This window comes from Lepisosteus oculatus, chromosome 2 (assembly GCF_040954835.1).
Source record: "Lepisosteus oculatus isolate fLepOcu1 chromosome 2, fLepOcu1.hap2, whole genome shotgun sequence".
In the NCBI taxonomy this organism is placed as follows: Eukaryota; Metazoa; Chordata; class Actinopteri; order Semionotiformes; family Lepisosteidae; genus Lepisosteus; species Lepisosteus oculatus.
In genome coordinates, this window is record NC_090697.1 from 25757015 (window position 1) to 25780956 (window position 23942).

Below are 23942 nucleotides of genomic sequence, written 5' to 3' on the forward strand. Positions count from 1 at the left end.
AACCAAAACAGACTGCACATAACAAAGGAGTTCATCAGGAATACAAGTGGAAACTTTTGATCCGGCCAAGAGTCTCTCCAGATTTTAATTTTAATGAGCCTGGGTTTTACTTGTTGAAGAAGAAACTAAAAACAGCAAACCAAACAAGCAACAGCCAAAAGTGGTTGCAGATACGGCATTGCAAAGTCTGGTGATGCTGATGGGTCACAGACTATGTAGAAGTCTTTGCATGTTGGGCTTGAAAAAATAGTGATTTATTAATTAGTAAATTGGTAATCTGTCCCAATATGTATGCTGACTTGAAATGGGGGAATTGAACACAAAAGTATCTAGAAATAAAGTCTGACATTCTGCACTTTTGCCTCATTTATCTTTTGATCTGAAATACAAAATGGCTGATACGGTATCCTTTTAATCTGAAAATCACATTTTGTGATTAGTTGTGATGTCATTAGTTAAGATCATCCTCCAGATACGATACCAGTGGATGGATACCTGGGCATCTTATGATTAAAAGTACCATACAAAGTTGTTTTACAGACTCAAGATATGCTGCTTATCAAAGAGGCTCACTTCCAATGCAGTCCTTCAGGCTTGAATGAGCAGAGCTAAGCGTTATGCAAAATCATGCATTAAAAATAACAGGGCTTATGGGAAAAATAGAGTTAGGGGCATACCACCCAAAACCTTACCAAAGCTTTACCAAGTTTATTAGTTATCCTAATAAAAATGTTAAAACACGTCAAATTTATAGTGTTGCATTTATGGAAGAGTTCACATGGGCAGCGAGACATTTAGAGGTCTACACACACACTCTTTATTACAGGTCTCCATCAGCCTGTTACCAGGCAAAAGAGACCATAAACCCCTTGAACAAAACTTAAACACACAAGGGCAGCAAATAGAACACTACACAACCTTAGGGTGGATATGGGTCTTGGGAAGAAAACGGGGGTAAACCGCAACAACCAAGTACAATTTCCTAAAAAAACACTGTTTACATAGCTAAGGTTAGCTAGCGGTCAGACCCTAAGACCACCTCCCGACAGTACCCTGACAGTGGTTCAAGCCTGCACCGCGGCACATAGTAATTATCCAGGTGTGCTTCTGTCAAGACACCAGGCGAGGGCTCTACAATAATAAATACTACAGTGAATTTAGAACTTAACCTTGAAAAACAGTTCACCACCTGAAATTTAAGCATCAGCATCTCCGCTTAGACAAATTCTTATCACCTTGTCCACTCATATTTACAGCAATGCAGAAGATTTAGTGAAAATAACATGAGAATTGCGGAGCACCCCCCCCCAATTAGCACTTCCAAAACAAAGCACGTAGGACAACTGAACATCATGTGTATTCCTCCGCGGACCGCCGCGTTCAGTTGTATTACTCCACCATGCAAAATGTAAACATGTCGGGGATTAAATCGCGTATAAACCGACACAAGATTTCGCATTACACAGTCATCTGTCTCCTATTTACCAATCGCGTATGAGCCAATTTGCATTTTGGAATGCAATAGCAGAGATCAGTGTAAGCTATTAAAGACCTCTGTCATTATAAAGAGACACATTGGGTGTTTATTAGTTAATTAGTTAATCGGTGAAAGATTAAGAGAACACATTCTCACATGGGTGTAATGAACAGAATGTTTGAGTATAAAGGGCCTCACATGTTAGCTGGTAGTTAGGAGCTTGGAGAGCCTTGTTTCAGATTTTATTGCATTAGCAGCAAGATCTCTGCAGTAAAGCTTCATGTACAGTACAATATCCATTGTGGGTTTTTGATTGGGTGTTGAGATCTCTTTAGCCACCTTATTTAGGGTTGGAGTCTAGTATCTTCTTTTCCATACTAGCTTTATTGTGATCGTTTTGGAGGCTTCTTGTGCATCCTGCTCTTCATATAAGGCTGTTCAGTTTATCACCCATTTTTACATTCTCTATGAAGTTAAGTTCTTTGTGGAATGGGAGTTGTGCTAGGCATTTAATTCTTTCATTACCCACCTCACTAGAGACACTTGATGGATGCTGCACACATTTCGGTCTGCTGTGGATTGGTTCAGCAGTTTGGTCTTTCCCATCCTAGTGTTGTTAGATTTAGTGCCATTGTTTTAAATGCTTCACAAAGAAATTAATATTGCAGGGTATATTGTACCCTTTCTTAATGTTTATTTTTACTTTAGTGGTAGTGAACTCTCAGAAAGACTTGAAGGCCTTTCCAAGGGTTCTTGTCTAGAGCACTGTAGAGCAGTTGTTGGTCAGTGATCTGTTTTAAGCAAAGAAGAAAAGATTACTGCACAATATATTCTGAGCGTTTTTACATAAAACCTGGTTATTTACTACTGGTTTGCAAAAGCTAACATTAGAGAAAAGTTTGGTGAAGATGAAGAACTGCAGTCCCGATTTCCTAGACTGATTATTGAGTCTCAGTACCGAAATAAATGACAGTATTGTAAAATTTTACAAATTCTGAATTAAATGTAAAATCGTGAACTTTGTGAAAGTATTGGATAGTCTACATGTCATAAACCCCTAGTATCCCCATGGGAAAGAGTGAGAGTTTGCATGAATTGTGATATGAAACGGCCTTTCTGCTCACTAGTGACTGTAATGAAGAATGTATTGTGATGTTTGAGCGAATAACTACAGGTTGTGCAGCAGAGATTTCACTGCAGAAATGTTGCAACGTGATCTACATGCAGAGTTGTAACAAGTTGCATTTGTTGGTAAAAACCTTCTCGAAGTCGAGAGTAATATTTCTGTTGGATTAAAAGAGATGTATACACAAGCCTGCTTGTTCACAATGTAATAAGGGTGCTTCACTTCACCGCAATATTTGTTGCCTCATTCTGAATCACAGAAGATGGCGCTGCACGTACCTGGAAATTGTCTATTTTGTGATGTAAATTGGTTGTCTTACATGCTACTGTGTACATTTTACTTTCATTCTGGTTTGGAATGCACTCATCAGTGCCGGTTCTTTCTAACCCTGAAATATAAAAATAGTGTTGCAGTTTCCTTTTAACTGCTGGGTACTGTTGGATGTGCATTTCCATTAAAATTCTAGAACGAAAGTGACATTTAAGAATGTTTTTTTTTCCTAAATTATGCAATGCCCTGTGCATTTCTAATTGCTATTTCTGTTTTTTGTGTTAGATTTTAATTTAATTGTAATTCTAGGAATCATATATGCCTAAAGAAACAATTTGCATATTGGCTTTGTTAATTAAAAAAAAACATGCAATGTATCAGTTTTTTATCATTTCTTCCATGCTAAATCTTGTTTTGCTTATCTTAGGCAAACAATTTGATCGGCATAGTCTGTTGGAATCCAAGGGACATTGCAGATTTTTTGAACTTGTAATTGCCAAACTGATTGTATTCCTTGTCCTTTATCTTTCCGTTTATTCCGAGCAGGGTTTATTGTGTTTATTGGAGGTCACAAACTTTTAAAGGATATATTGTTTTCATGAGTGGTGTTTAATGTCATATTAATTCTTGGAAAAGGCTTTTAACTTTAAAAAAAGAAAACTTGTCAGTTATCAAAGACAATTGGCAGTAATTGGGTAGTCAGTATGCCTTTGGGTAAGGTGTTTCTTAATTACTCTGAGTACAGTTTCTTAAATAGGTTTTTCTAGAAAGACATGCCTGCAGGCTTTGTGGTGAGGAAAAATAGAACTTGAAATTTAAATCTTGCATATAATAGTTAGGTACAAAAAGACAGCATTTTTATATGAGGAAATCTGTAGAATAGGGACATTTTGTTTGTTCTGAAGGACAGCACATGTTGACTCATTTTAGCTGTTGCATCTAAGTGCTGTTGAGTAAAACCTGTGGACTTCTGCGATGGGTTAAAAAGTAGAGCTGAAATGCAGCGTCTTTGAAAATGTAACTCTTCAGGTTGGTTTTTGTCAAACATGAAGCTAATTAGTAGTGTTCTCCCTGACTCTTAAGACTAAATTCTGTTTCTTTCCAGGTTCGATCTGTGGATGAGATGAATCATGACTTTCAAGCTCTTGCACTGGAATCTAGAGGAATGGGTGAGGTATGTAAATGTTTTTAAATCTGGAATTTTTTTGGGGGGGGGGCTTCCATTTTTTTGATACAGTAAAATAGGTTAATTGAGAAACTCTCAAAAATACTGAGACTATTAGATAGACTACTAAATATTTTCTTTGCATGGGTACCCCTCCGATAGGATGTACAATGAGTAGTGGGATTTTTGTTTTTTCTTTTAATGGAGGTGATCTTTGTCCAATATCTAAAATCTGTATTTTGGTTCCTCTCATTTCATGGTGTGCTTTAGGAGTAACGCAATATGTTGGTGCATGTTACGCTCACATTGCACACATTCCAGAGTTGTTCCAATACATTTTCAATACATTCAGTTATAAGGTGCTTTTATGCTTGTGTTTCTGCTTCATAAAGGCCCTGAGCACAAAAACGGGAGTCCCACATTGGGAAACGGAACATATGAGTTCCATTTGGTTGCTATGCCATACAACAGCAATATGGTTTTTATATAGTCCGTTAATTACACTTTGGGTATGAGAGGAAAACAAAAAAATTGATTAGGCTAAATCAAGAAAACCAATGTTGTGCTGTATGTACTATGTAGAACTTTGTGTCATTGTCATGTTGATTTGTAGCAAGTTCACTCAGAGCTTGTGGCTGATTTCTGTGTGAATAATAGCAGGCTCAGAAGATGATATACAGAACTCTTCAAATGCCTTATTTCCTGCCCTAATTTAAAAATGAACAAATGACTTCTTCTTGCATGGAGTTTGACAGACATTTTAACCAATTTAAATAAATTTTAAAGGTTCATATGCATTAAGAAACATTTATTCTATTTTAGGCAATTTAATGGATTAAACATTTATTTTTATCAGTCATTAACTATTGGGGCAGAGTGGTGGCTCTGTGGCTAAGGATCTGCGCCTGTGGCCGGAAGGTTGCTGGTTCAAATCCCCCGGCCGGCAGAGGTATCCTACTTCGTTGGGCCCCTGAGCAAGGCCCTTAACCCCAACTGCTCCAGGGGCGCCGTAAAAATGGCTGACCCTGCGCTCTGACCCCACGGTTCTCTCCCTGCCTGTGTGTCTGTCTCATGGAGAGCAAGCTGGGGTATGCGAAAAGACGAATTCCTAATGCAAGAAATTATATATGGCTAATTAAATGATCCAATCTTATCTCTTATCTTATTGAGATTTTTTTATTAAAAAATGAAAATTTAAGATGTAAACTGCTTTTAGGATGATCTCCACTCATAACTAATATGCACAGGTCTTTCATAGAACTATGGAAATGATCTTAGCTTACCTTTTAAGCAATTCTTTTCAAACAGACCTAATGGGACATTTTTGTTTCATTCATGCTTGCTTGTTCTAATATACAAATTTAAATCTGTATTACTGTAATTTCAGAAATAATTACCAGAATTCCTAGTTCCATGCATTGTAAACAATCCGTGAGCCTCATTGAAGCATCACTGTTTTGGAGATCACCGAATTGTACAAAAAAGTGTATTTGGAGTGTGTGACATTTTATCAAATCACTTTCTGAACATTCTTTAAATTGGAGATGATAACTGTGTGATCATGACCCCCCCTCCTCCTCCACTTTCCCCAAACTTCCACCTTCACTGAAGCTGCTGCCGGCGAAAAAATTCTGGGAATCTGATGAGCCAACTAAAGATGGACAAAAAGGGATTTTCTTGGGAGATGAGTGGAGGGACAATGCATGGGGGCCATCACGTAAGTGTGTTTTAGTATGGCTTTTCTGAAAGGTGTCCATAACTAACTTAAAACACAAGGTTTGCTCTGTTGATTCTTAAGTGCTGCCCTGTGCAGCAGGTATAGAAGAGGCTCCAACTCTTCTGAAAACATGCACTTATTGAGAGCCTCCAGGAATCAGTTCCCTATCTGCTAGCAGCGTGGAGTGGTGGTTAGGTCTCTGGACTTGTGCCTGGGAGGTTGTGAGTTCAAATCCCAGGTAGGGCACAGCTATAGAAACTAGTACGCTTGAGCAAGTTACTTTACTAAAAGTGCTCCAATAAATCGGCCCTGCTTCATATAAATGGGCACAAATATTCGTGTTTGGATAAAAGCCTTAGCCATCATAACACTTCCAAAGAATGGTTCCAGTCAGAATCATTAGAAGATAGTTTCTGTCACTCTGCGGCAAAATCATATTTGACATGATCTGATGAACATCTGAAAATATTAAAGCTTTCATATTTAAAAGCGACGTAGGTCCGACCATAGCTGCTTAAGTTTAAAATTAAACTGCTGAAGTGTAGTAAATTGGTGGAATGCAACTTGATATTTTTTATTTTCTTTGTAGATGCTTTATAATAAGCAGTATTGTAGCTTCTTGTTCTTAACATGCACATGCGTGTTTTGTACACGAGGAAACAATCTGTATAGGTAAGCATAATGCTGTGCAAAATGTTTAATTCTTATTTTACTGTTTTCATCATTGGTAGCCCATCTCATTTCAGTGCTCCATGACTTAGTTGCCTTTTGAAAGGGGTTCATATCCATTCTGTTGTTGATGAAAATGATTTCCATTAAATGTTAAATTGCATAGGTAGCACAGCATTTTCTAGTTTTAAGTGCTTTAATCGTTTATGTGTTTGTCACATAGGCGATAATATGAAAGTAATTTTTCTTCACTCAAGACCTTCCGCTTTCAGAAGAGCAGCCTCATTGAACATAACCTTCCACACGGCTCATACAGCACTCATTGCCGATTATGGAGCATCTTAAATAATTTATTCCTATTTCTTTTGCTGCTGTGATGTCTAAACGCGTTAACAGAATGTAAGTGCAGATTTCTGTCTCTCCTGGAAACAGATCATTCTGTATCACAGCCCATTATGGTGCAGCGGCGGCCTGGACAAGGTTTCCATGGCAACAGTGAGGTGAGCTCGGTCCTGTCTCCGCGCTCTGAAAGTGGGGGTCTAGGAGTCAGCATGGTGGAGTACGTACTCAGCTCTTCTCCTGGAGACAAGCTGGACTCCCGCTACAGGAAGGGGGCTTTTGTAAGTCTCAAGCAATCACGTCGTCTTCTGTTACCTTCATCTGTCTTTTTACTTTTTTTTCCTTTACCCGTCGGGAATATTTTGCTCTGTTGTTCACCACTGGAAAATAAGTTAGCTTGTTTGCTAGCCAGCAGAACACCGATATCCTTAAAATAGTGATGTTGAAACATCAGGAATGTATTCAAAATTCATCACAATTTTTGCAGGTGTTATCCATTTATCCATATATAAAGACAAATGGTAGCTTATCTGGCTAAAATTGCTTACTGGTGCAGATTTGTGGTAAAAAGCACCATTTCGGTTCTTTTCAACCATGTGTTTCAATAAGCAGAATGAATAAATTGTGGTTCTTCACGTAGGATAATAGTGTAATAGTAAAATGTAACATGCATCATTTATAGCTGTTGAAAAGTGTGGGAACTCTCCGCATTTATCTGAAGACCTAAGGATGTGTGTCCCCCAGCTTCTGAGAGGGAAATTATAATCTGGTCTCCTTAGTCTGGAGCCTCCCCCTGCCTTTACAAATGTATCGCAGTGGCTTACATTATATCTGATATCCATCAGTTCTCACAGTATATAATCTTAACTGGTTGTCCCATCTTAAAAGAAATAATCAGAATTGTGCCATATTTGTAGCATGAAGAAAATAGTTTTAATGGGTAGAATCCAGTTCTTCCTCTGCATTAGTATTTTGGATTCCCTGTGGTGTCAAATGGGCTCATGTTGTTAAAATAGCATTTTGTCATTGTTAAAAAGCATCTATTAATAAGAATGGTGTTGAAAACGGGTGTTTAAAAATGTTTCTTTTTGGGACAGTTATGATCTTAACGAAGCCTAAGATGTTTTGTCAAATTATTATTGACTATTCTTTTTTCTGGTTGAGTTTCTTTTGTTAAAGGATATGTGGTAAGATTTTCCTCAGACGTAGAGCAGTATTTCAGTTAGTATGGGATACATTTTCAACGGGCATTCTTTGAATCCTTATGTGAAAAGTTCAACTGACTGCACAGATAATTAGCCATATAATGTATCAGAAATCCTCCTTTCAGTAATTTTGTTGTGTTGCATTTCAGTGGTCCATTCGTCTTCCTTGTAAATTGTTAAAGCTTTCATCAGTGTGTTTGTACATTTTGTGACAGTAGTTTGCGTTCCTCTGGCAGGGTGCTGGCGATGTGGATGCAGATGGGGCAGAGAAGAGTGACCCGAAAGGCAAGTCATCTCCGTTTGAGGAAGACAAAAGCAGAGAGATGAAACAAGAAGATGACGATGCGTCCAAAGCAAATGGTCGTGGTCTGCCCAATGGAATGGATGTCGACTGCAAGGAATTTAAGTATGGAATTACGTTCGTGACTGTGGGTGTTCTGTAGTACTTAAAACAATATTTAGTTGTTTTTGCAGATGAAAACAGGATCTTCAAGTACTTTATACTTTAGTGAAATCAGCTAACTTATGGACATGTATACGTGTGTCACTTGAGCTGTGCAAATTATTTTTCTTCCAGTCGGACTCCTGGCAGCCGCCAGGCATCTCCAACTGAAGTTGCAGAACGCCTGGGTCCCAGTCAGAACAACACAGAAGGGATGGGACAGCATCCAAACCCCGTGGTCAATAAGGCAACCGTGGAAGAATTCCAGAACTCGGAGGGACAGAGTATGGACAGCATTGAGCAAGTTGGCATTGAATCGCTACAGTTCGATTATGCAGGCACCCAAGTACAAATGGACTCCTCTGGAGCCCCAGTGGGACTTTTTGACTACAACTCCCAGCAGCAGGTTTGTGAGACAGCTCTGGACATCATGACATAGTCTTTAACAACCTGTGTACATCGTGTTTCTTATGTAATGCGACAGCTGAATAGCTGGCATTTGCTGCAGAAGTTTTTTTTAGAGAGAAGCAGGAAGTTTAAATTTAAACCAAATGGGAAAACAATAAATTAAACGTTTTATGTAGGAGACGTATTATTCCAAAATATGTATATAAAGAGAGATTATTTTCTATGATCTATAATAATATTATATATTAATTCATGATGTATTTAAATATATATTAATATTAGTTAAGGTGGGTAACTGCGTCAGCATGCGTAGGGTGTGACACCCGAAGAAGGCTCCACAGCCAAAACGTTTCCTTTCTTCTCTTTTCAGCATGGAATAAACCTATTATTGTTCCTTTGTATATTTTATATTATATATGTCAATATAATAATCTGTATAATGTTTTTCAGTATACATCAGTACTAGTTCTAGAGGTGTTCACTGCTGTTGCAAAAAAATTATAATTCATGTCTTCAGCTGCTTGCAGGAAGTTGTCAGAAGCTTTTTTACATATATGTTTTAAAAGTTTAGTAGCTCTAAAATTTGCCACTAGTTAATAAAATGCAGCAGACAAAGTTCTTCTGGATTGTGACGCACTGGATGCATTTGCAAATTGACGTATGCTGGATCTGGGATGATTAAGTGTTATGGTAGTCCCCATGATTGCTTTAATACTATCCTTTTTGCATTTAACTGTTGGCAGATGTCTGTGATGTTGCTTGTCCAGTCTTGGTTCCTAGCCCCTCCGTGTGTAAACTTATTTAACATCTTGACATTTGTTGAGGCACCCAAAACAGTATGATGTCAGCCTCTGATGAACATGGATGTTTATACATCTATATTTTTTCCCAGCTTTTCCAGCGACCCAATGCACTGACCGTTCAGCAGCTGACTGCAGCACAGCAGCAGCAGTACGCACTGGCTGCAGCTCAACAGCAGCATATAGGTGAGATGTAACAATGTGTGTGAGGAGAAATGGCTCATTTCACCTCTTTGGTCTTATTTGAGAAATGTTCCCATTAAAGGTAAGGCAGTGCTAGGTCCATTTCTCCTTTTGTCTTTTTTAAAAGGAAAGGTTGACACAAAGTTCGGATGAATTTGAATGGAATTTGATCTAAAAAAAGCATGACATTGAAATTGTTTCATTAGTTTGGTGAAAGCTTTGCAAACACAGATGTGGTATATTCTGGTTCTTTAGTGTTTAATTCCCCTTTAAGTGCTTTTGCCCTTTTTAAGTAAGAATGTTTCATCTTCCAACAGTTGATACAGATTTAAGTCACACATTACAAGCTTTCGGGAATCTGTTTTAGTACTTTAATACTTTCGTACTTTTCCCGACTTATTAATTCCAGATCTACAGCAGATGAAAAAAAACTGTTGACCAGTCTTGTGCTGTGGAGCTACCTGCAGGGGTTGTAAATAGTTGTAAAATGTTTGCTTCTTGTTGACAGCAGGTGTGTTTTCAGCAGGCCTTGCTCCGGCTGCCTTTGTGCCAAACCCATATATAATCAGCGCGGCTCCTCCAGGCACAGACCCCTACACCGCAGCGGGCCTCGCGGCAGCTGCCACCCTGGCAGGTACGACTCTGCTTCCTCGCGCCGCCGAGAGGTCAGCCTGCAGGGGGCGCAGCGCCCGCGTCTCTCTCATCGGATAACAGTTCTGTTACTTCAATGGTTTATTTTTCTGTTAATACTTGTGGAGATTGTTCAATATCCCCGTTTTTCCCTTGTTTTACTTGTTGCAAGGGGGCAGAGGGCTGTTCAAAGTGAAAAAATCTGAGTTAGATTTGGAGATAATGTGAACCTTTTTCTTAATTCTTTAGATCTTAGTTCTTTTCATTTCTAGCAATCGGTAAAAATGAGAAAATCTGGTTATAATTTGCTCTGTTGCGTCCGCATGATTGCTTCATGTACGGATAATTCCTACAAACAAAGAACAGTAGGTCATTGCAGTTGTAGGTGGGCAGGTGATCTCCTTGGCATTTAAGGAGTTACTGCCCATCTCCTCTCATGAGTCGCACCCTCTCTTCCGTCCTCAGGCCCGGCTGTTGTGCCTCCCCAATACTATGGCGTTCCGTGGGGGGTGTATCCAGCCAACTTGTTCCAGCAGCAAGCAGCAGCTGCAGCTGCCAGCAACTCTGCCACCCAACAGGCTGCCAGCCAAGGACAGGGACAGCAACAGGTACACCTCCAGCTATGCAGAGCCGAGCGCTTGACTATGCACTGCATATCTGCGATACGCTGTGCTCTGCACTTCAGAACTCCTGGTTAAGAAAGGACCTTGGGAGTGAAATCGATATTTTCCTGGTCCTTGGAGCAGCAGATCTTTGCTGTGCTAATGCACAATGGGTCTGATCTCGGTTATCTGGAGTTGAGTGGTACATTTCTTCTCTTTCAAAACTAATCAGTATTTTTCATAGTCTATACTGGCTGTTTCATGAGAAAATGTATACATCGCCTGTCCTAATGACAGTGATTCCATTGCAGTTTATTAACATTAGTTGTTCAGTTGGTAACTGTCATACAGTTAATTCTTTTCACTTCATGTTTTCAAAGGTCTGTTGTGCGATAGGCTTTTTCTTTGACAAAACCTTAATGAAATGTTTTAGTTTGACATGCGTGCCTGCTATATAGAAAGAGCCACACAGATGTGTGTCATGTGAATGTCCTGCACGTCAAATGCATAATAAAATAAAGCTTCCTGTAATTCTGCCCACTGGTGGCTTGTGCTCCCTGTGCAGGTGATGAGAGCAGGAAGTAACCAGCGCCCTCTCACTCCGGGGCAGGGCCAGCAGGGCCAGCAAGCAGAGTCACTGGCGGCTGCAGCGGCTGCGAACCCAGCCCTGGCCTTTGGACAGGGATTGGCCACAGGGATGCCAGGTGAGCTCTCCCGGGCACATAGCCGTGCTCTTCATGAGTTTCTTGCAACACTGTGCTTTCTAGCTATATAATCAAATAAAACAATTCAAGCAGCTTTTTTAAATCACATGACACCTCTCCCTCTGATTCTCCTCTGGATGCTTCTCACCTACTCTTCTCTGCTTTGTTCTCATTACCTTTCTCTTTCTCTCTCTCACACCTGAGGAAGGCTCAACAGCCGAAAAACACATTGCGTTGCACTTTTTTTTTTTACCTTTCATTGTGGAATTAACTTTTACTTGTTCCTTTGTGACCAGGACTTCCTGATACAGTTTACGTTCACCAGTCCTTAGGAATAGGTCAGAATTTACTTACAGGGAATCTTATATTCTAGCCATGACACAAAACTTATCGTGCACACTTTCCATGAAATTTCTCTACCTTTTTTAAAAAGAGAATTCCTCTTCAAAAGACTCATCAGTGTACCAGCACCGCACTTACCCAGCGTTCAGTTCTGTCAGCAGGTGTTTGATATGAAGTGGAGAAGTGAATCTCATGGAGTTTTACATTTGACCTTGCAGGCTATCAGGTTTTAGCCCCGGCTGCCTATTACGATCAGACTGGTGCCTTGGTGGTTGGCCCTGGAGCTCGGACAGGGCTGAGCGGACCCATGAGGCTTGTGGCTTCCGCGCCTGTGATCATCAGCCCTGCAGCTGCGCAAGCAGGTGGGGCACAGCAGTGTCACAGCTAGTCCCATTTCGTGTTTTGTTTTTCCCCAGAGTCCTCCTCTTCCTGCTGGTTCCTCCTACACCCTAAACTGCATGAGAGTAGGCAGGTGGCACCTTGCCGTGATGTTGTTCAGGTTTTCAGAGCTGTATTGAATTTAAAACCTCCAAGGTTTATTTGCTTCGTCCCTGTTTGGGAGGGTCACTTGTCGTAAAACAGGGGAAATAACTTCAAAAGCCGGAGGTGGTCAGTATGGTTCAAGGCCATCTACCTTTTTTTGGTCGAAGTTCGACATAGTTTGAAAGCAATGAAAAAGGAATAGAATTGTCGAGAAAAGTGATTCTGAAACGTGCTCAGCTCGGTTGCTATTGCTAACAGCGTTGTCTCTGTGCCTCGGTTTTGTTGCCCCAGCTGCGGCAGCTTCCGCCACGGGAACGGGGAGCAGCCTGGCCGGAGCTGCCGCCGGCCTTTTCCGCCCCATGAGCTCTCAGCCGCAGACGCAGCAGCAGCAGCCTGCGCCGCCGCCCAACAGCAACCTGCAGTCCAGCTCCTTCTACGGCAGCAGCTCCATGTCTACTAGCTCCCAGAGCAGCTCGCTGTTCTCCCACGGTCCCGGCCAGCCCGGCAGCACCTCCCTGGGCTTCGGAAGCAACAGCTCCCTGGGGGCCGCCATCGGATCCGCTCTGGGAGGCTTTGGATCCGCAGGTTCGGCCTGCTTCTGGCACAGTAGCCCCCGTTCTTTTTTTTTTATTTAACTGTTTCCAGTGTGGATATGTAGTCTCAGAAAGGACTGAGCTTATCAGGCCGCTGAGTTGAATACCTGCAAATAAACATGATATTCGATGAGCAGAACAGATTTGCAGCTGTCTGCTCCTACACACAGAAGTGGGCTAAGGGCCAGATTAAATGAAAACTTCCACCCACCCACAAGTGGCTTATTACACACCCTGTTGACATGATAATGGTTTATCTTCTGCAAGACGATTCTTAGCTTCTGTTCAGGGGGAATCAGCCATCAGCTAGGTGGAATTTGTTTCAATCCTGGTTTTGGTTTAGGTTGTGGACGAATATGAATCAAGACATTATGATAGTCATGTCATTAAATTAACTTTAATCTTACTGCAGTCAAGGTGCTTTTGCCGTTGTCATTAACCTGTCTGCATTTGCACAGGCAACAGCTACTGCAAAGAGAGGTTTGATATAAAAGGCGAGCTTAAATTGTTGCAAACTTTGCCACCAAATAGCAAACGGCAAAGCAACTTTTGTAGTTTTCTTCTGAATCTTGAATCCGCTTCATTTTGAAACATCTGAAGTTGGCATGGGTAATCCGGAATAATTTAAACGGTGACGTGTTTTTCTTTGCAGTGATGTACTGGTGCTTTATCCAGTAAGTACATAGGGGCTGCAGACCCTGTCCCAGCTCTTTCAGTGAGGCTGTTCATCAAGTGTGCCAGTTCAGTTGAATTGCCCTCATAGCAACTTTTGTTTATCCTCTTCAGTTGCCAGCTCTGCGAGCAATAGTGCCTCCCGGAGGGATTCCCTCTCGGCCAGTTCCGACTTGTACAAGAGATCTGGTAACAGCCTGGCCCCCATCGGGCAGCCCTTTTACAACAGCCTGGGCTTCTCGTCCTCTCCCAGTCCGATCAGCATGCCCCTGCCCAGTCAAACTCCAGGGCACTCCCTCACGCCGCCTCCCTCCCTCTCTTCTCACGGGTCATCGTCAAGTTTGCATCTAGGTATGTTTGGTGCTCGAAACGGGCTGGGGATTAGTGGCTTTCCCTGTGATAAGAATATTAAAATCATCTGTAGATCTTTTAATTCTGCGTTTACAGTGGGGTTTGTACTCTAGACAATTCAACTTTAGACTGTGTGAATCTAGACAATTTGTACCAGTAATTTGCCTTCCTTATCATTGTATTGTGTATCATTAAAAAGCTTACCACAAAACATTGCATCTGCGAAAGGCTTAATGACTGTATGCATGATAGTTAGAAAATGCCTTTTGTATGGTATGCATTAAAAGGCACAGTACTATAGGATTTGATCTTTGCTTAATCCATCTCATTACTGTTTTTTCCCCACACCGTGAAGGAGGGCTAACAAATGGAAGTGGCCGCTACATTTCTGCTGCCCCAGGGGCGGAAGCGAAGTACCGCAGTGCCACCAGCACCTCCAGCCTGTTCAGCTCCAGCAGTCAGCTCTTCCCTCCATCTCGGCTTCGCTACAGCAGGTCTGACATCATGCCGTCCGGGCGCAGCCGGCTGCTGGAGGACTTCAGGAATAATCGCTTCCCCAACCTTCAGCTGAGAGACCTGGTGGGCCACATAGTGGAGTTCTCCCAAGACCAGCACGGCTCAAGGTGACCCTTCAGCCGGCAGCGTTTTTCAGCCCCTTCATAATGTGAAGCACAGTGGTTAGGGCTCTGGGCTCAGAAATAGAAGGTTGTGGGTTCAAATCCCAGGTGGGGTACTGCTGTTGTGCCCTTCAGCAGGGTACTGCTCTCAGAAAAATGTTTAAATGCTGTATAAAGATTTTCATGTGAAAAATAAAAGCCAAATTAATGTGAGTTAAATGAAGGTGAGTGCCATGGCAATTAAATTTTATGTTGTATTTTTTGGTGTGTACTTTATTTTTGAAGTTGTTAAGATTTGGCTTTGGTGTCTTCTGGCCTCCTTAAATTATTTAATTTTAATTTTATTTAATTTTAATAACAGACAGTAACAACAGGCCTTCAAACTATATGGCTCAAAACCTACAGTAAGTAAAGGTTTTAAAAACAAAAAGCCTCTAGTTAAAACAATCAGTAATTAGCCTCCTTTGTACTAAATAAAGATTAAATTTAACTAGAATGTTACATTTAAAACCGTATTTTTCAGCCGGTTCTATCTGTGAAAACTGCCCTGGAGTTTCCTAAGCAGCTTTTTAAATTGAGAAAACCTGCAAAAGAAATAACATTTTTTTGCAATTTGAATAAACTGAATGCCGCCTAGACCTTTAAATTAACGTTTAGTTGAATGGTCAGTGAAATTAATCTGAAGATCCCTCATATTAAATTATATTGCCCAATGATTAAAAAAACAAATGAAGTGGAATGAATAAAAAAACACAAATAAACCTTTTCTTTTGGGGAAATAACCCCAATGGAAAACCTTGTACCATGGTTAGGTTACAAAAACTGGAAAATCTGACTATTTTCACAGAAACCAACACTGTACATTAATGTGGTAAGAAGTGAATGCCAAATCATTATCTGATGAAACTGGATAGTAAGTTCACACAATGATTTTCCAGATTGAAGCATTTTTGCACTCCAGTATGAATCTGATTATACTCTCAACCTTTTAGGCTGTATTTAACACTGAATAAGCAATGCTGTATAGGGACGCATGAAGAGATGCTATTTCCCATTTCCGAAGACAAATTATTAATTTAATGGTTAAAGACCAAAGTTAATTACAGAAGTTGAGATTTCTGTTGATTTTGAAAGTCTGCGAGGATTCATAAATCAGCTCTTTAATTACAGATTATTTTTTTTCTTGTCACACCTTTTAATCCTCTTAGGTATTTTAGTTTTAGCTATAATTTAGCTAGTAAACAAAGTTAAGTGTTCATTAGCAATGGATGGAAAAGCACAGTCTGTCTGTCTTAATCTTTGATTTTGGACAGGTTTATCCAGCAGAAACTGGAGCGAGCCACTCCTGCAGAGCGACAGATGGTTTTCAGTGAAATTCTTCAAGCGGCATACCAGTTGATGACGGATGTGTTTGGAAATTATGTTATACAGAAATTCTTTGAGGTAATTTTCCGAACTGAATAGTACTGCCAGTCACATTAGTCAATATGCACCTTCTCTTCCATATCATATTAAAATGAAGTACAGATTCTTGACTGGTGTGCCTTCGGGCATTAACAGACGTGAACAACATTTTGGAAAAGTCGTATTTGAGAAAAGAAATGCTTGAATGTATTCGTTTTGTGTAGTTTTGTTCGGTATATAGACATAAGGCAATGGGCACTATAGAGGAATTCACGTGTGAATTGTTTTTGGTGAGAATTCAACCATGAATTAAGTTTTGTTTAACAGTAACATCTATGGCAAGTGATGTGTGCAGAGGCGAGTGGTGTGCCACAAAACGTTTATACTTATGTGAGTTTGCTGAGGGATGGAAGAGATTGAGAAATGCCAAAGTGAGGGGCGGTGTCCAGTGTGTACACAAAATACCCTTTTGTGTGTCTGATTTTACAGAATATTAACAGTGCACCTGAAGTTACATGTATAGACATAATTCTTTAAAGACCATATTGTTTATGGAATTACTTCCAGCGCAGGTTTTTTATTTGGTTTTCCACCACAGTTTGGAAGTCTGGATCAGAAGCTCGCCCTGGCAACTAGAATCCGAGGTCACGTTCTCCCTCTCGCGCTGCAGATGTACGGCTGCCGTGTGATTCAGAAAGCCCTGGAGTCCATCTCCTCAGACCAGCAGGTAATTGTAAGTTAGATTTTTTTTTTTGTATTTCTGTAACAATTGAGTTACCTTGTAACATCAGTCTACGTTAAAGACTATTCTTTAATCTCTCCACATTGGTTTTTAATTGTTGAAAAGCTTAAATAGTACAGTATATTGTTAAAAAACTTTTATGCCACACTTAACTGGATTATAGTTGAAAATGTTTTATTCTTTAACCTCAATATTTAAGTGAAAAAATGCATGAGAGAGATATGGATGGAGTTTGAATCTTTAATGGGTTTTCATGGGAGTTTATTGATTTTTATTATTCACCTTGGAAAACATGCGTAAAAATCAGTGCACTGATTCGATTCTTCAGTTTTCATGGTGTACAGTCGTGGCCAAAAATATTGGCACCCTTGCACTGTTTGCAAATAACTCACAATTTTCTCTAAAAATAACTTTAAATTGGCCAAAGTATGTGGTCTTCACAATTCTTTATTTCACTGTTCATATTACAGAACCTTTGTTTTTGTTTCAGAACTTAATATATCCTTTTAAATTAGAAAATAAAAAGAAATGGCATTGACAAAATTATTGACACCCCAGATTTAATATTTGGTAGCATAGCCTTTGGTCAAAATAACTGCAATCAAGCGCTTCCTATAGCCATTGATGAGCTTTCTGCACCTCTGTACTGGCAGTTTTGCCCACTCTTCTGGTGCAAACTGCTCCAGTTATCCCAGATTTGAAGGGTGCCTTCTCCCAGCTGCTGTTTTCAGATCTCTCACAGTTTTTCAATGGGGTTAAGATCTGGATTCGTTGCTGGCCACATCAGAACAGTCCAGCTTTTTGTCTTGAACCATTCCTTGGTGCTTTTTGAAGTGTGTTCAGGATCATTGTCATGCTGTCGTTACATGTCAAAACAAACTGCAGTAGATCTTGCACTAATGACCAAAGAAATGTCACTTTATGAAATATAGAAATTTAAATTTTTCTAACTAAAGCATGGAGCAGTTTTTTAAAACATTCAGCCACAAATCTAAAGTTTCTGAATGAACCTTAACTTCCAGTTTAAATTCATTTAAACATTTCACATACTTTTCATATTATTTAAATGAAACATCAGCCCTTTACATGAATTTTTAATTGATATACATTTGTAAAACAGTTTGTAAAGTCAAAAAAGAATACATATATATTTTATGCTAAATACAGAAAACAAGCTACGCTGGTAAATCATGGAAGATTGAATTGTAAATGTTTATCTTTAGAAATTCTTATAAAGAAAACATCCCTGGGCAGATAAGTAATCCTGGGACCTTCCTTCACTTACCACACATTTACTAGGTACAGAACCAGTCAGTAAGGTACCCGTTTAGTTGAAGGAATACAGTAAGTTCATGAATCTCGGCATGCGTGCAGCAGACCTTGAAGGTGGAAGCTGGAGCCGAAGGCAAAATCACTGAGTGAGCCGGCAAACGTGAAGGTACCACAGCAGTCAGAGATTTCCCAGCATGACAGGCTTGGGATTCCTGTCCCTCTATCAGATTTGGCCTTGCAGTCGCTGTGCTGTAGTAGTGGATTGAAGTCGGGAAAGCCTGTGATCTACATGGTTATTGCATATCATTGTAGCTGAGGCAAAGTGGCAATGAACTGTGGGGGCTGGCGTGACAGTATGTTCAATTGCACTACTGTCTGTGCTGTTCACCGTCTGTGCTGCAAGAGTGGAGGCATTGAATTGCGTTGACTGTGTTGTCGGGCTTTTTCATTGAGACAATCATTTTTTTTCCAAGTACTCTATATTGGAAAAAGGATTATCAAGACATTTTAGACTAAAATAGAGTGAGAAAATTACGTTGTTAATTAAGTGAAATGTTGAATATTTGGTCCAAAATGTATAATGTATGGGCAATGTATTTGTTTAGATTCTGGTTGAATTCCTTAAATGTAAAAAGTATTTATAAATCCATTCTAGAAATATGGGACTTTTTAAAATAAAAATTAATATAAACTGAAAACTGAAGGGCTGTATATCTGAGACTTTCATAGCAACTGTGTAAATCTTTTAAGTGTGTACTAAAAGCTGCTGAGACTCGATTGTGTCTTGTTAAGCATGCTTTAGAAAATTAAATCTCTGCATTTCTCTCCAGAATGAGATGGTCAGAGAGCTGGATGGACATGTTCTAAAGTGTGTGAAAGATCAAAATGGGAACCATGTAGTACAGAAGTGCATAGAATGTGTTCAGCCACAGGCACTGCAGTTCATCATAGACGCATTCAAGGGACAGGTAATTATTGACGTGTTCAAATACCCATCCAAAATCTTTATTTGTTTTAAGCATCTTAGTGGTTTTAGTGCTTTTTCACACTTTGTGAAGACTGCGCTTAGAACTTTTAGTACTTTTTTTCAAAATCCTATCCAGAGCCAAAGTTAATAAAAAAAAATAGAAAACATAAGCGACAGATGCCGTAAAATGGTCAGAACAGCTGCTTTGTTGCAGTAGGTTTTTATTGCTATTGAGCATCACCAGCCTCAGCAGTCAGCTGGGCTTCATCCCTTTTATTTTTCGATGCCGTCACTCAGTGTCTAGTCTGCTTTTAAAGCCAGGTCGGTCTTGCCCCCGCAGGTGTTTGTGCTCTCCACTCACCCGTACGGCTGCCGGGTCATCCAGAGGATCCTGGAGCACTGCACCCAGGAGCAGACCCTGCCCATTCTGGAGGAGCTGCACCAGCACACGGAGCAGCTTGTACAGGTCAGCGGTCTTTCCTGGGCGGGCGGCGGCAGGGGGGCAGGGTGGTTGGCGTGCGTGAAGAAAAATGTCATAATCCACTGCCATTCTTTTTTTGCAGAATGTATTTTTTTAGGGAATGCGTTTTCAGCGGTTTTATATTTCTGTATCAAGCTTTCTTAGTTCACCTTTTTTCGTGTTTTTTTTTTAAGCATGTTTAGCTTTGTTCTTTTGTTCTCTCTCTGCCACGGAAATTCCAGTGGCAGTCTTGTAAGCATTAGATCAGTCATTAGTAAAGTGCATGTCCTGTTGATTGTCATGAATGTGTCCAGAAGATTTTCAGGCAGCTCCACCTCTGTTGTCTTTAAAGAGAAGCATCTCTGTTTGGAAACGTGGGTGAGGGTGTGAGTGGTCAGTCAGGGTCAGGTTGTTGTAATGGAGTCCTTGCATGTTTTTATTTTGTTTGCATGTTTCTTCATTACATAACAATGGACATTACGTTGTTTGTGGAAGAATTAAAATTGAATCCCTATAATATATATTAAAAACCGCCATGATACAATTCTATCATTTCTTTGAACAAGTGAAACAATCCTTCTTATAAAACACCCCTTATTTTATCTAGAAATATCAAGGAGTTTCATTGGAGATGACAACCAAAACTTTTTATACAGTGTCAAGTGATGCCCTGTTCAAGGTCAGAGCAATTACATTCTCTAAACACGTGAAGGATTTCTAATCCTCTCAGTTTTTCTCTTGATTAATCCTAATGTGCTTCAGAAATATCTTGTTTAATATACAGAGCATTAAAAATCTGAAACAACAACATACCGTTAGAAACAAAGCCCTTTAATGAAAAACTACTTCTACTTCAAAGTGATTTTGGCACATATTTTCTATTAAGGGATATCACAGAATTACACAGTGCTCGGTCATACATCATAGAACTGCTTTTGTATTAGATTGAACGTGTTTTTAATTTCAAAACAGCAGATCCCTCCTACTAGGGAAGATGTTGCCAGTAACACTTTGAAGTAAAATACTTAATTGCATTCAGACTGAATTGACAAAGCTACAGTCTGTGAAAATACATAGAAGGGTTCATTTCAGAAACTGATTACAAAAGGGCTTGGATGTAGTTTGCATGCAGTGTTCGGGGCAGTATATAACAGCACGTCAGTTAGACTTCAGTGAACTATGTGAAGGACTGGGGGAGTACAGCCTTCCACACTTCATTGTTAATGAGGCACACATGAAATGCTTTTCTGTTGTGGAACCTCTGTTTTGATGGTACACATTCACGATGTGTAATACTCTGATTCTCTTGGACTTTTGTCTAATTTTGAACTTATTGTAAAATAAGTCAAATTTTATATATACTATAGACTATGTTTTGGTCTACTGCAGTTGAAAGATATTCTTTGTCATTGTATTAAGAGTTGCATATTTTGAATAGCAAAACAATGTAAAGATGCTTTCCTTATGCTCTGTGGTTTTTATTTGTCTCTTTCCTTAATTCTTAATCATGCCATTGAGGTCTAATTATAGATCAGTCCTGTAGATTGAAATGAACCCTCTTCTCGTAGCTCTTTAATCTTAATGTTGTTGTGGCACAAAATGCTCCTCTTCTTTCATGAGTTCTGTAACCCTTAAAAAAATCTTGGCAAAAGGGAGAATTTTTTTTCTTGTTTGTTGTTCATTTTCCCAACCACAAACCTTAGGTATCAAATATTAGTGATCTCTGAAAAATCAAACTTTTAGAATTTGTTGTCTGAGTCATTGAACCGTTGTGTCAGTAGGCTGTTAAGTTGCTGGCAGCATTGCATGTAAACCATGTGCATTTACATTGTGATCCTGTGTCATGTGTAGTTTACACAGGCTTGACTGGCACCAGCTGCAGTCAGACATGGAAATAGTATAGTATGGATCTGTTGTCTGATCTTAATGCTGTGCTTGCAGAGGAAACGCATCATCACTGTTGCTCAGACATTTCACAGACTTGTTTAATTTGCCACCAGTCAAGTGAGAATGTTGTCTGGACAATTTATCCAGCCAGCATTGTCTTTACTTTGCCTCTTGGTTAAAACAAATGATGCCATTGGAGTCCAGGTTTTTTCTTCTGCATCTGGATTGTGGACTGAACATCCCTGCAGGCCATGAACATGAATAGAGCATAGGAGGTTCATGTCAGCTTATCAGCTATGGTTTTATTTTCCCTAAAGGTTAGTGTGTCTTATTTGTTCAAAGTATATAAAACTAAATGTATATACCATTTTGCTTTGAGTTGAGCCAAGGTATAAATTAGGATGTTAAAAAAGCAAGGAGCTACTAAGTGAACAGCATCCATAGGATTTCGTTTATAGAGGTTTATTTCCTTTGGATAAATGTGATGTGAACAAATATTCACCTGCTTTTTCAGAGGAATAATATTGATCCAAATGTTTGTGGTTGATACTATACATCTGCATCAATGCACCAATAGACATGCATGCTTATTTTAAGGGGGAAGAAGTAATCATTTTTATTGTCTTTTTACACCTTCATATTCTGAAAGAGAACCTCGCGTTTCTGTCTGTCCCAACAGGATCAGTATGGTAATTATGTCATCCAACATGTTCTGGAGCATGGGCGACCTGAGGATAAAAGTAAAATTGTAGCAGAGATCAGAGGAAAGGTTTTAGCCTTGAGTCAACACAAGTTTGCAAGGTACGTAAACAGCCCCTGTTTGTGTGGGAAGATTTTTCTTCATGGTTAGGTCTGTGTCACCGGAAAAGAGTTGATCAGATCTCTTGAGGCTTTAAGTTGCCGGTTTGTAAGCTATTTAGCATGTTTTGTTCTTTTTTTAAAAAAATGCCGTTAATTTCCATAATTTGGTAATCCTGATTTTCATTTGCAATTTTTTTCAGAGAAAGAGTTATTCTTTAAAACTATGAATGCATTAGTTAAAATGTTAAAATGTATTTATATAATAGGCGATGCAGATATAGTCATGTTCACTATAATGTCTTAAGAAAAGTTTCTGATTTCAAAAAACAAGGGAGTGCAGTACAAAATATGCTAAAAAGCCATTTTAAATCTTGATTTCGCTAAATAAATTAAAATGACCTGTTTTACCTCTCCGTTTCTACTTTAAAGATAAGCTTTAACAAGTAGTATGTAGATCCCATATTCAGCATGAGAAACCAACTGAATCAAGATGAATCAGTTGCTACCCAACTTTGTGTCACCATGATAAGGTTAGAGTCTGGATTTCATTACAGATGAGCATTTTATTTATTTTATTTTATTTTATGATTGTATCCAGCTGCTCAAGTCTAAAACTACATAGCACAGGGCAAAAGGAGAAACATGTCAGACATCACTTGAAAAGGTATTGAAAGTTTACTGTAAAGTGAAAAGGGATGACATGAAATGAAGTGAGTCTGGTAATCGTACCGTACATACAAGATCAAAAGCAAAAAGCCATAGTAGCCAGAGTGTTTTGAAGGAAGTAGTGCTGTCTCCGGTTTCAAAGACCTGTCATTTGTTTTGCAGCAATGTGGTGGAGAAGTGTGTGACGCACTCCTCCCGGGCAGAGAGAGCTTTGCTGATTGATGAGGTTTGCTGCCAGAACGATGGTCCCCACAGTGCCTTATACACCATGATGAAAGACCAGTATGCCAACTATGTAGTACAGAAGATGATTGACATGGCAGAGCCAGCACAGCGCAAAATAATCATGCACAAGGTGAGAGGTAGACGTGTGTCTGTTCTAAAGTACAATTCTTAGGAATGTGTTATTTTTTGCTTCTCTCTTACAGTTCACAGAAAAAGTCTGTAACCCCTTAAGATTTTCACTTATTTCATATATTTGAAACCTCAACTGTTATATGATCTTAATCTAAGTCATAATAAGACTCTTTTAACATTTATTTATCCCCAGATGTTGCAACATTCAAAATCTGTTTGAGTCAAACTATGTGAATCTTTACATTCATGAACTACTGGCATCCCCTTGAGCAGCAGTGATTGTAGCTGAATGGTTTTTAATCGCTGCTCAGCCTCTCACATTTTTGGCCCATTCCTCCTTGCAGAACTCTGTGACATCTGAGGGCTGTTGTGCATGGACAGCTCACTTCAGGTCCCGCCACAATATTTGAATGACTTTGACTAGGCCATTATAGGACTTCTTTTCTCATCTAAGAGTGACCGTTTTGCATCCAGTCCAGGCTGAGATTTTTCTACAAACAGATTCACAAGAGACCATTCATGAGTCATGGTACAATTTGTCATCAGATTTGACCTTTTAAAAACCTACTTCATTAGAGACAGGCTCACAGT

At 39.6% G+C, this 23942-nt stretch overlaps 1 protein-coding gene across 12 annotated transcripts in view; it reads left to right on the forward strand.

The window, feature by feature from the left end:
• LOC102698873 (pumilio RNA-binding family member 2) overlaps positions 1-23942 on the forward strand; it is a 50411-nt gene that overhangs the window by 23059 nt on the left and 3410 nt on the right. For 2 of the 12 annotated variants that reach the window (XM_015357032.2, XM_015357039.2), the window contains exons 3-22: positions 3979-4047; positions 5650-5755; positions 6857-7044; positions 8205-8374; positions 8546-8816; positions 9711-9804; positions 10310-10435; positions 10897-11039; positions 11599-11737; positions 12298-12441; positions 12854-13147; positions 13942-14178; positions 14534-14801; positions 16109-16238; positions 16798-16932; positions 19044-19181; positions 19521-19646; positions 20248-20319; positions 22207-22328; positions 23157-23349. In XM_015357032.2, the coding sequence (XP_015212518.1) occupies positions 3979-4047; positions 5650-5755; positions 6857-7044; positions 8205-8374; positions 8546-8816; positions 9711-9804; positions 10310-10435; positions 10897-11039; positions 11599-11737; positions 12298-12441; positions 12854-13147; positions 13942-14178; positions 14534-14801; positions 16109-16238; positions 16798-16932; positions 19044-19181; positions 19521-19646; positions 20248-20319; positions 22207-22328; positions 23157-23349 (3165 nt within the window). The remainder of the gene's footprint in view (positions 1-3978; positions 4048-5649; positions 5756-6856; positions 7045-8204; positions 8375-8545; positions 8817-9710; positions 9805-10309; positions 10436-10896; positions 11040-11598; positions 11738-12297; positions 12442-12853; positions 13148-13941; positions 14179-14533; positions 14802-16108; positions 16239-16797; positions 16933-19043; positions 19182-19520; positions 19647-20247; positions 20320-22206; positions 22329-23156; positions 23350-23942) is intronic. The other 10 variants (XM_015357059.2, XM_015357051.2, XM_015357044.2 and 7 more) reach the window with 10 other exon arrangements.